Consider the following 13,004-nt stretch of genomic DNA (forward strand, 5'->3'; position numbering starts at 1 on the left):
CCAGAGACAGCTCAGAATTAGAATTAAGTAAACTAGTTTTCAAAAGCAACCAAGGAGCAGGCGTTGTGATATAGTGGGTAAGCTGCTGCCTTATGGCACCCCATAATGGGTGCTGGTTTATGTCCCAGCTGCTCCACTGCCAATCCAGCTCCCTGTTAATGGCCAGGGAGCTGGACCCCTGCTGCCCACATGGGAGATCTAGATGAAGGTCCTAGCTCCTAGCTTTGGCGACTCAGCCTTGGCTGTTGCAATATCTGGGGAGTGAAACAGTGGATAGAAGATCTCATTCTCTCTCCTTCTCTCTCCCCGTCCCTTCCTCTCTCTCCCTGTAGCTCCTTCAAATAACATAAATATTTAAACTTTAAAAACCTGAATATATACATGGAAAAGTATAAAATATATCTCTATCTTACATCATACATAAAATCAACAAAAATGGATTTAAGACCTAAATGTTTGAAACACTTTATTAAAACCATAAAATCCTAGGAGAAAACACAGAGGAAAAGCACCTTGATACTAGCCCTCAAAATGTCATTTTGGATATCACATAAAAAACTCTGATGACAAAAGAAAAAATAAGTGGGACAACATGAATCTAAGAAATTTCTGCACAACAAAGAAAGCAAAATGAAAAGGCAGTTTTCTAAAGATTAGGGGAAAATATCTGCAAACCATTTATATGATAATGGGTTAATATCCAAAATATATTTAAGGAACTTATACTGCTTAACAGAAAAAAAATATGCTGTGTAAAAGATGGATAAGGGTCTTGAACAGATACTTTTCCAAAGAGGACATAAAAATGGACAACACATATATGAAAAGGTGCTCAACATCACTAAGCATCATCAAAGAATTTCAAATCAAAACCACAATGAAATATAGCCTCCCATTAGTTAGGATAGCTAATATCAATAAAAGGTTGTTGCGAAGGGTATGAAGAAAAGGAAAACTCTTGTAATACTGTTGGTGGGAAGGTACTTTGGTCTAGTCATTATGGAAAACACTACGTAGGTTCCTCAAAAAATTAAATCAATTCTGTTATCTACAGGAAATGAAATCAGCACCTTGTGGCATAATCTGCACTACTTCCACATTACTGAAGCATCCCAATAGCTAAGACATGGCAACAACCCAAGCATCTATCAAGAGATGAACAAAGTAGTTGTTTGCGCACACAAAGAGGAACATTACTGAGTCTTAAAAGGGCAGGACAGCTTCCTGCTAATGTGCTTGGGAAAGCAGAGAGGATGGCCCAAGTGCCTGCACCCACATGGGCGACCTGGAAGAAGCTCCTGGCTCCTGGCTTTGGCCTGGCCAAAAGCCAGTCCTAGCTGTTCGGATATTTGGGGAGTGAACCAGGAGATGAAAGACCTCTCTCTCTCTCCCTTTCCTTCTCTGTAACTCTTTCAGATAAATAAATCTTTAAAAAAAAAAAAAAAAGGAGGACAAGATATAGCTATTTGCTATAACACAGATGAACCTGGAGGGCACTGTGCTAATTGAAATAAACCAGAAGCAGAAAGAAAAGTACTATATGATCTCACTTATAGGTGGAATCTTAAAAAAAGTCAAATACATAGATAGAAACAGAAGAACAATGGGACTATAACAAAGAGTAAAAACTTGCAGTTACATAGGATGAATAAGCCTAGAAATGAAATGTATAGTATGAAGATTATAGTTAATACTATAGTACATGCTGAAAATTTGCTGAGGGGGGGACACACCATGTCCCAGGCTTTTAACCCACTTCCAAAGGGGAGTGGTTAATTAATCTGATTGGCTGGTGGGCACTCAGGTGTGGCCAGGTAGGGCATGAGGTCACACAGGGGCCTGGTGAAGGTATCAGATAGGGCGTGAGGTCACATAGGGTCGTGGCGACAGCATGTTCTTCCAGCTCATACACCTAATCGATTTTAACCTATATGCCTGCCTACTTCATTCCCCCCTCAGAGACTCCGTCCCCTTAATCCTAAGGGGAACTGATGGACGTTAAATCATCTCTTCTGTAACTGCTTCCTGCTTATGAGGGGCACAGTGCAGGCCCTGCCTATCCAGGGTCTGGAAGTCATGGAGTAAGTAATTTTGATAGTAGTGACATGCCATATTTTTAGTATGTCAGCTACATTAACTTCTATTGTTTTAGCTCAATCATTTGACTTATGGTCAAAATTTGCATGATAAGACTAATAATAATGGGTCCTAATGCAACAAAAAGACTCAGCATCTACGCCAGTCCTCAGTGTTTTACTATTTTAGCTCTATTTTAAGAGTACTATTGACATGCTATATCCTCAACATGACAATTTAATTTAGTTTCCGTTTGTATATGAGATCATTGACTTGTTATGTATTATATATCATTAAAATAAAGTTGCTTCACTGTCATTAGTTATATTTTTCCAAAAAATGGAACCAAATTTAGTTAACAAAAGAACTACAGGACAAGTTCATTTTAAGTTGTTTCTTATTATATAAAAGTAATTTTACAGATTTATGGAGCAGGATAAATTCTGAGCAAATCATATTTGGACTATGGTACCTAAAGATAAATTAACCTTAAAGCAGAACTTAAGTTCAGAAAAGCAGTAATTTAACTTCTAAAATCATAAATAGAAATTACTAATTTTTAGGTTTTCAGGGAACTCATTATTCACTATTTCATACAAAATCAAATTTTTAAAGCCAGAGAACATCTGGTAAGGTTTAGCTTGATATTTCCCAATCTTCCCAATCTTTCTCATACTACTACACCTCTAAGAAGCCCTTTTGGACTTTTTTTTTTTAATATTTGTTTATTTATTTGAAAGTCAGAGTTACACAGAGAGAAGAAGCAGAGAGAGAGAGAGGTCTTCCATCTGCTGGTTTGCTCCCCAACTGGTCACAATGGCCAGAGCTCGCTGATTTGAAGGAACCAGGAGCTTCTTCTGGGTCTCCCATGTGGGTGCAGGGGCCCAAGGACTTGGGCCATCTTCCCCTGCTTTCCCACGTCATAGCAGAGAGCTGGATTGGAAGAGGAGCAGCCGGGACTCGAACCAGCACCCATATGGGACGCTGACACTGCAGGCAACGGCTTTACCCTCTATGCTACAGTGCTGGCCCAGCCCTTTTAGATTTTTTTTTTTAACCTAATTGCTTTCTCCATTCATAAATTAGTAATAGCAAATATATACTGCATATTTATGACTGATTCTTTGTATACTCGTATCTATGTTTACTCATAAAATCAGTAAGTTTTTTTTTCAGCTCCTCCACCCTACCCCAAAACAATTTTTGTCACCATTAAGATCCACATAATTTTTCTGGGTAAGGACAATAGAGTTCAGAAAATATTATATATTTTTTTCTAAAGCAATGTCAAGAGAATTTTTTAATTAAAGCTACAAACAACTTTGAAATTACTGGTGAATGGACAAACTGCTAGTAAGCTAGATACCAATTTTATATTAAAGACAATTACTCTTATGTTTTAGTTATTCTTACTTTCACAAATGTATAAGCAAGACAATATAACCAAAGAGTCAATTTTGTTTTCTTTTAAGTAACTTATTTTAAAGAAGCTGAAATGAATATGTAGATTCTTATTATACTGAAATAAACATTGCTATTCCATACATACTCGAATACTCTGCTTCTGTTTTTTTTTTTTTTTTTTGACAGGCAGAGTTAAGACAGTGAGAGACAGAGAGAAAGGTCTTCCTTCTGTTGGTTCACCCCCAAAATGGCCGCTACGGCTGGTGCGCTGCGCCAATCTGAAGCCAGGAGCCAGGAGCCAGGTGCTTCCTCCTGTGTCGCTCCCCGTCTTCGTGGGGGAACGACACAAGACCCTGCGCTGTTCTTTCGTCTGCTCGGCCCTCCCCGGGTTTGCTGCTGGTTCTTCCCGGGTTGGCTACTATCCCTTCCACCTCCGTGGAAGGGCGGTTCCCCCTGGCCGCTTTCCCCACTTCCGCAGGGGAGCGGTACACCGCCGGCCGGCTCTCTCGGGGGGCTGCACAGGTGTTCCCCTTAGATGTTCCCCTTAGATGTTCCTGGTGCATGCCGTCTCTCTCCTCCTTTATAGTCCTCCTCTGCCAATCCTAACTCGGCTGCCCACACGCCGAGTACGCTGCTCTCCAATTAGGAGCAAGTCCTACAGTCTATTGGTTGAACTGGAGGCAGCTGTGTAGAAGCTGTTTACTTCTCTCCCAGCGCCATATTGTGGGAGAGCAGATGCATAGAATAAGTCTTAATTCCAGTAACTTAGTCTAGTCTGAATTGCTCCCCACAGATCCCCCTTTCTTTTTATTTTTTGGCGTTGATACGCGCCTGTCTTCGGTGTCCCGCGGCACACACTCTGCTCTACTTGCTAGAGTTGCCACAGGTTCTTACAAGTCCTATCAATCAGGCAAACCGAATCCGGGTCCTCTCTTCGCCATGTTGTGAGGAGGTTTTTAGGCGCTGATGCGTGCCTGTGTTCGGTGACCTGCGGCTCACACTCTGGTCGAGCCGCCTGCTGGCGCTTACCGCCTTAATCAGGCAGACCGAATCCAAGCTCTCTCATTGCCATGTTGTGGGGTGACTTATTGGTGTTGATTCGTGCCTATCTTCGGTGACCTGTGGCGCATAAGCTGCTAGCCGCCCGCAGGTGCTCATCGCCTCACTTAATCAGGCAGACCGAGTCCAAGCTCTCACATTGCAGTGTTGTGGGGAGGCCTTATTGATGTTAATTCGTGCCTGTCTTCGGTGACCTGCGGCGCATAAGCTGCTAGCCACCCGCAGGTGCTCACCGCCTCCCTAATCAGGCAGACCGAATCCAAGCTTTCTCATTGCCATGTTGAGGGGAGGCCTTTCTATTTCTCTATTTCTCTATCTCCGGGCATTCCTATTTCTCCCATTTTACTTCTGTCTGCCAACATTCCTATTTCTCTCATTTTACTTCTAAACTTCTGTTTCTCTTATCCCTGCGGCTTCCCACTCTCATTTTACTTCTAAACTTCCGTTTCTCTTATCCCCGCGGCCTCCCGGCGCCCGCCCCGAGGCTATTTCTCGGCGGCTTTCCGGCTGAGCCGCTTCAGCCCACGTCTCTCTCATCTGCGCGGCTCGGCTTTGCGCGCACACTCCGCGGTCTCGCACTAAGCCCAGCGTTCCCTATCTACTTGTGCCCCGCACGCTCTCTCTGCGCATGGCAGCCTCCGCGAGTCACACAGCGTCAGCTCACGTCTCCACCACTAGCATTCAATCCAAGTTCCCCGGGCTAGCCTGGCGAATTCAACCCAGCTCACGTCTCCGCCCCACGATTTGGCTTCCCGTCCTTTGCTCCCCGGGCTAATCAGACGGATCCCAATCTGGCTTACGTTTCTGCTTCTGGTTTCAACTTTCCGCCCCCTATTCCCGGGCTAACTTGAGAATCCCAAAGTGGCTTTCGTCTCCGCCTCGGCCTGCCCCCCGCGGCTTCAATTTCCCTAACATTTTTCTCTACCCGGTATGTTTCCCCAAGCTTTCTTCCAACAATACTCCTCCCTCATTTCTCCTGGCCTCTCCCCACAGTCCACATCCGAGTCTGTTTGTTCTAGCTTTCACTTTCGCTTTCGACCTCAGAGATTTCTCCCAGCTTCCCCCCATAGTCCGTATCCGAGTCTATGCCTAGGCTTTCAATAGCTTCTTCCGGCACCTTTTTCGTCCGGCTTTTCCCTAGGCTGTTTGCTAGTCTCTCTCTCCGGTATTTTCCACTTCTTCCCGTTTCTTCCCTCCTAAGTTTCCTATCCGTCCTAGGTTTCCTAATCCGAGTCACGGCACCATTATGTCGCTCCCCCTCTTCATGGAGGAACGACACTAAACCCTGCCTAGGCTTCATATCCGAGTCACGGCACCATTATGTCGCTCCCCCTCTTCGTGGAGGAACGACACAGGACCCTGCGCTGTTCTTTTGTCTGCTCGGCCCTCCCCGGGTTTGCTGCTGGTTCTTCCCGGGTTGGCTACTATCCCTTCCACCTCCGTGGAAGGGCGGTTCCCCCGGCCGCTTTCCCCACTTCCGCAGGGGAGCGGCACACCGCCGGCCGGCTCTCTCGGGGGGCTGCACAGGTGTTCCCCTTAGATGTTCCCCTTAGATGTTCCTGGTGCATGCCGTCTCTCTCCTCCTTTATAGTCCTCCTCCGCCAATCCTAACTCGGCTGCCCACACGCCGAGTACGCTGCTCTCCAATCAGGAGCAAGTCCTACAGTCTATTGGTTGAACTGGAGGCAGCTGTGTAGAAGCTGTTTACTTCTCTCCCAGCGCCATATTGTGGGAGAGCAGATGCATAGAATAAGTCTTAATTCCAGTAACTTAGTCTAGTCCGAATTGCTCCCCACACTCCTGGTCTCCCATGCGGGTGCAGGGCCCAAGCACCTGGACCATCCTCCACTGCCTTCCTGGTCCACAGCAGAGAGCTGGACTGGAAAAGAAGCAACCGGGACAGAATCCGGTGCTTCAACTGGGACTAGAACCCAGGGTGCCACAGGCGGAGGGTTAGTCTAGTGAGCCATGGCACCAGCGTTGTTTTAAAACAATTAACTGAAAACCTTTAACAGAAACAGAATTCAGAAACAAAAATTAAAAATTAAAATTCTTATAAAAATGATATACTATGTTGAAGTAAACTATTATAAGACAAAATACTTACTTATTTCCCTTTAATTACTGGATTTACTTTTTTAAACAAAGGTAATTTTAAATGAAGTAATTACCCTTATTAAGATTCTTACCAGTTCTGTCATATGACTCATGACATGTACGTGCAATTTCTGCCCCTAGTTCTAGGTAGTGACCAGCTTTATCCTTTCTGGAACCATCTGCTCCTAAAGCAAACATTCCCCCAGCAAAGCAGGCCAAATGCCCCATCTTCTTTTCCAAGTGACCATTCTTCCATTCTCCAATGAAGACAAGACCTCCACGGGATTTTTTAATAAGATGTTTTTCTATAGCCTACAAGAAAGAGAAGATATTCAAGATTTTAGAAGCAAACCATTAATGTTCAAATTTACTATATCCTTCTGGCTTTAGACAAATAAAAGTAGTTTCTGAAACTGAAAAAATTTATAATAAGTTTTGGAGTGGGTGAACAAATGGCAATAATCTGGAACAAATGCCCTAATCATTAAATAAGACAGAGTTGTAGAAAGGAAGACAAGGCCTGAAGATTACCTTTCTATATAACACTACCAATCATAGGCTTTGTCATCTTGAATTAAGTAAAATTCATAAAAATCAGTCAATTGAGATTATGATTGTAAATTATGACCCAAGAACCTTTACAGATCAATTTTCTATTTCAGATAACAAAAACAAGAAGGAATGAATATTCAATTTAATAAGAAAATACAATTTCATCAATTAGTTAAAATGATTTCTCATTTTTTATGTAACTACACCATTTGGTAAAGTATTTCAAAAAAGCACCATTATGTAAACAACCTTATCTATTATAAAGCTTTCAAAACTGGTACAAGTTTGGGGATGGTACTGTGGTGTAGCAGGTTAAGTTATGGCCTACAGTGTTGGCATCTCATATGGGTGCCAGTTTGAGTCCTAGCTGCTCAACTTCCAACGCAGCTCCCTGCTAATGTGTCTGGGAAAGCAGCAGAAGATGGCCTAACATCTTAAGCCCACTTGGAAGACCCAGAAGAAGCTCCTGGCTCCTAGCTTCTGCCTGGCTCACCCCAGGCATTGTGGCCATGTGGAAAGGGAACCAGCAGATTGAAGACCCCTCTCTCTCTCTGTGGCTCTGCCTATCAAAATAAATAAAATAAATCTTAAACAAAAAACGGGTACAAGTTTAATTTCTTATCCCTATAACTCCTCAGTTCTTCACTTCTTGAAATAAGGCATTTGTTTTCGAAGCTGTGCCACAGATAAGTGAGGCTACGTGATAAACATAATCTGTCCTCCTGGAACATCAATTTCACTCAAAAGAAAAACCTGAATATAATATATAGTATAAATCACATTTCAATTTAAAATGCATGTAAGAACTTTTTTCTTTTTATTATTTAATAAATGTGAATTTACAAAGTGTAACTTTTGTATTGTTGTGGCTCCTCCCCCACCTCCCTCCCTCCCATGGCCCTCCCCTCTCCCACTCCCTCTCCCACCCCGCCCTTCATCGAGTTTTCATTTTCAATTACCTTCATATACAGAAGATCAACTTAGTATATACTGAGCAAGGATTTCAACAGGCTGCACTCACACAACCGCACAAGGTATAGGGTATTGTTTGACTAGTAGTGTTGTCTTTAAGTTTCATAGTAAAACACATTAAGGACAGAGTTTATTTGGACTATGTTCTTGGACACTGCTGAGAGAGGTTAAGGATAAATTCTCTACCTTCAAGGTATCTTACTAGAAAAATGTACAACATTACATTAATTCAGTTCTCTTTGATAAGAAACCACTGTATACAATTTGTGACTTCTTACTGACAATAAAAGGCAAGAATTAATCCTTATTTTTATTGTGGATTGCTCTCTGACAAATTCAGCAACAATCAGCTTTGGAAAACTTTACATTCTTCGTAATAAAAAATTAAGTTTTAAAGAATTGGAGGAAGTATGCCTCATTCATCATCTTCTACTTCAAAAAGCCTAAATGGTAGTATAAATTTGATAAATGTTTAATTAATAAATAAGTTTATCAAAGAACAGTGTTCTTAGGGAAAGGAAGTATCATTTTGCTTTTAAATCAGTATGTATGAAATATATGAAATTTGTTAACCTTATATAAAGCAATTTAGAAAAGAAAATATTGTCAGATGTACTCCTATATATAAATATTTCTTACTTTTTGAAAAAAATTAGTGTTCTTAGATAACTGCATCTGACCTGTTGTTAGGGGAATGAGAGATGGTTGGTAACCACCACTGATGAACTACCACTGGATTCTAAGGGTCTGCTATTGTTGCTTTCTAGCTGTAAGTACTCTGACGGACATATGGGAAATTTTTTTTGAAATACAGAGGCAAAGATTTTTATCTTTATGGATCTCATGATACTAGCATGTTTTCTGTATGCAAGATACTCCATAAATGTGTAAAGAATTATAGCCAGAATTTTGGTTCTAAATCTATATGTGATACCTGTCATTTTGTTATTTCTGTTCATTATAAAATAATTCTTATATTATAATTACAGCACATCTAAACATATCCCCCACAAACTTACTAGTGCTACAGCTAAAAGGAAGTAAAGAGAGGGCTTCTATACCAGTAATTCACTTATAGACTCATGCCTCTTTTCTCACTCTAAAAACATGACAAACACCTGAGAATTCAACTTGCATAAAATGTCAAACTGTTGAATGGCAGTTAAGAACAATACTGTTATTCCATTAAAGGAAAGTAAACAAATTTTCACCAATATTGGCGTTGCTTTCTTGCTCCAAAAGGGGCTTTAAAAAAGTTAACTTTTTGTTCACTATTTTAAAGATTAAAAATTAAACATAAATGATCAGAACATAAAATTTATAAGAAAGCTAGTTATAGGTATCAGAAATACTGGTATCTATAAGTGTAGAGAAGGGTAGGACAGAGATAGAATAATTTAAGTAGAATAGCTCCAAAAGGCAAATTTTAAAATGATTTATTTCAAATTAGAATGAATGTAACATAAGGGTCATTCGATTCTCTTCCATGCATTCAATATGTCATGTACTTTACAATTTGTATGTACTCTGTCTCCTAACAAAATAGTTACTAAAGATAAATCACATCATAAAGATCACACATTAGATCATGTCTCAAAATGAAAGTTGAACAGTCTGTTATTTAAAAATACTTGGTAGGTACCTAACCTGGACTTAAGAACTAATAGAAACGGGATACAAAGAACAAATATGAAAAAAATAAGGGTAGGATATATAACATACTGCAGGTGATTTGGGGAAAATAATTTTGATTTATACAGTCAACTTTTTTTTTTTTTTTTTTTTTTTTGACAGGGAGAGTGGACAGTGAGAGAGAGAGAGAGAGAAAGGTCTTCCTTTTGCCGTTGGTTCACACTCCAATGGCCGCCGTGGCTGGTGCGCTGCGGCCGGCGCACTGCGCTGATCCGATGGCAGGAGCCAGGTGCTTCTCCTGGTCTCCCTCCACTGCACTCCCTGGCCACAGCAGAGAGCTGGCCTGGAAGAGGGGCAACTGGGACAGAATCCGGCGCCCTGACTGGGACTAGAACCCGGGGTGCTGGAGCCACTAGGTGGAGGATTAGCCTATTGAGCCGTGGCGCTGGCCTCCAACTTTTCAAAATAAAAGATTTCATAAAGGAGGGGCTGGTACTGGGGTGAAGAGTTTAGCTGCCATCAGTGCTAGCACCCCATGGCCCAGCCCTGGCCATTTGGGCTCTCTCTCTCCCCTCCTCTCTCTCTGTAATTCTGACTTTCAAATAAATAAACAAACCTTATTTTTTTAAAAAACTGAGAAGCCTTTGTCCCCAGGACACTTTCTTTTTTTTAAGATTTTTACTTATTTATTTGACAGGTAGAGTTACAGACAGTGAGAGAGAGAGAGAGAAAGACAAGTCTTCCTTCTGTTGGTTTCCTCCCCAAAGGCCACAATGGCCAGAGCTACACCGATCTGAAGCCAGGAGCCAAGTGCTTCTTCCTGGTCTCCCATGTGGGTGCAGGGGCCCAAGCACTTAGACCATCCTCCATTGCCTTCGCAGGCCACAGCAGAGAGCTGGACTGGAAGAGGAGCAATCAGGACTAGAACCCGGCGCCCATATGGGATGCTGGTGCCAAAGGCGGAGGATTAACCTAGTGCACCATTGGTGCCGGCCCCATAAATAAATAAATCTTTAAAAAAAATAAAAAGACTTAAAGACTGCAGGGACAGCACTGTGGCATAGTGAACTAAGCCTCTGCCTGTGGCAACAGCATCCCATATGGTCGCTAGTTTGAGTTCCAGCTGCTCCTCTTCTGATCCAGCTCTCTTATATGGCCAGGAAAAGCAATGGAAGATGGCCCAAGTGCTTGGGAGACCCAGAAGAAGCTCCTGGTTCCTGGCTTCAGATTGGCTCAGCTCTAGCCATTGCGGCCATTTGGGGAGTGAAGTGGAGCAGAAGGAAGACTTTTCTGTCTCTCCCTCTCTCCCTCTGTAAATCTACCTCTCAAATAAATAAATATATATTTTAAAAAATTTTTAAAAATATAGATTTTTTAAAAATGCAGTGCTGGCATCCCATATGGGCGCTGGTTCGAGACCTGGCTGCTCCACTTCCGAGCTAGCTTTCTGTTATGGCCTGGGAAAGCAGTGGAAGATGGCCCAACTTCTTGGGCCCCTGCACCCGTGTGGGAGACCCAGAGGAGGCTCCTGGCTCCTGGCTTTGGATTGGCCCAGCTCCAGCCGTTCGTTGATGGAAGACCTTTCTCTCCCTGCCTCTGCCACTTTGTAACTCTGACTTTCAAATAAATAAATAAATCTTTAAAAAAAAAGACCCTTAGTTTAAACAAACAAAATTATAATGCTGAAAACTTATCACTGACTATATCACAATGGGGTTGTTATATCTAAAACATACAGCTGTTTAAAAGTAATTAAATCCTTCAAGGGATATGAGTATACAATGCATCAGAAAGCAATATTAAACTAAATGTTTAATATACTTTTTTGTTTCACAGTTTTTGCTTGGAAAAATTCAATATAAACACTTCCTGCGATGAGTCCTGTTCTGATTTTAAACTGCCACAACAGCATGGTGTGCAGCTGTATACATATGAAACAACCCAACAGAGCAGTGAGTACAAGCTCTGCAGCCACACTCTATAAGAGGCTCCACCTCTTATAGCTATGCAGTCTTCAGAAAGATTCTTAGCCTCATGTGACTTATGGTAGGTCCCCATGTGTAAAATGGTGATAATGATTAAATGATCTTATAAATGCGGCCGGCTCCGCGGCTCACTAGGCTAATCCTCCGCCTTGCGGTGCCGGCACACCGGGTCCTAGTCCCGGTCGGGGCGCCAGATTCTGTCCCAGTTGCCCCTCTTCCAGGCCAGCTCTCTGCTGTGGCCCGGGAGTACAGTGGAGGATGGCCCAAGTACTTGGGCCCTGCACCCCATGGGAGACCAGGATAAGTACCTGGCTCCTGCCATCGGATCAGCGCGGTGCACTGGCCACAGCACACCGGCCGCGGCGGCCACTGGAGGGTGAACCAACAGCAAAGGAAGACCTTTCTCTCTGTCTCTCTCTCTCACTGTCCACTCTGCCTGTCAAAAAAAAAAAAAAAAATCTTATAAATGTAAAAAGAGAATGGTGCTTGGCACAAAAAGTATTATATATGTGTGCTGCCATTATTATAATTATTCATCCATAAGGTTCTCAATGTATAGATTTATGGGGTCACTCACGAGAAATGTTTATGGAATGTATATAAAATCAGAAGTTTCTCCAGTCTCTGTAGATATAGTAGTTAAATTTTCCTAAGTAGATATGCTACACTAAATTCTTTCTTTAACATGTCATAAATTTTAAAAAACTTAATACTCACATATGGCTTTTCTATTATAATATTAACAAACTACTGTGAATGCATATACTAAAATGGTTACATTTACCTAGTCATTGTCAAATATGTATGTTAAATAAAAAAATGCTCAAACAGTAATCACCTCAATAGCATCGTCGTCAATCTTTCTCGCCTCATGGTCTGTTTTATCTGACATCAACCAAGCTTTTAGTAAGTATTCATAAAAACTGTCTCCCAGACCACCAACGGATGTATGATCTGTAAAAGAGGAAAGAGAAGGATACAGGTGGAGGAAAACGAAGACAAATGATAACTAAATAAGATAATAATTTTCCATTATAATGATTATATTACAAGTAAACAATTTTTAAATTATATTGACAGTCTTATTTTTAACATACTTAAATATACCATAATCACTTTCCTCTACACATGTATCCAATTTTCTAGAAAAATTTTTCTTCTGGAGATAGTGTTTCACAAGTTTAATAGTCTTTTTTCCTGAATGACATAGTCTGCACATTGTCATAT

General features: G+C 41.6%; 1 protein-coding gene across 6 annotated transcripts in view; it reads right to left on the reverse strand.

Moving 5' to 3' along the window:
* Positions 1-13,004, reverse strand: part of MAN1A2 (mannosidase alpha class 1A member 2) — a 195,288-nt gene that overhangs the window by 34,026 nt on the left and 148,258 nt on the right. For all 6 annotated transcript variants that reach the window (XM_051857353.2, XM_002715724.5, XM_051857358.2 and 3 more), the window contains 2 exons: positions 12,616-12,731; positions 6,729-6,948 (listed from right to left, as the gene is read on the reverse strand). In XM_051857353.2, the coding sequence (XP_051713313.2) occupies positions 6,729-6,948; positions 12,616-12,731 (336 nt within the window). The remainder of the gene's footprint in view (positions 1-6,728; positions 6,949-12,615; positions 12,732-13,004) is intronic.

This window comes from Oryctolagus cuniculus, chromosome 7 (assembly GCF_964237555.1).
Source record: "Oryctolagus cuniculus chromosome 7, mOryCun1.1, whole genome shotgun sequence".
NCBI lineage: Eukaryota > Metazoa > Chordata > Mammalia > Lagomorpha > Leporidae > Oryctolagus > Oryctolagus cuniculus.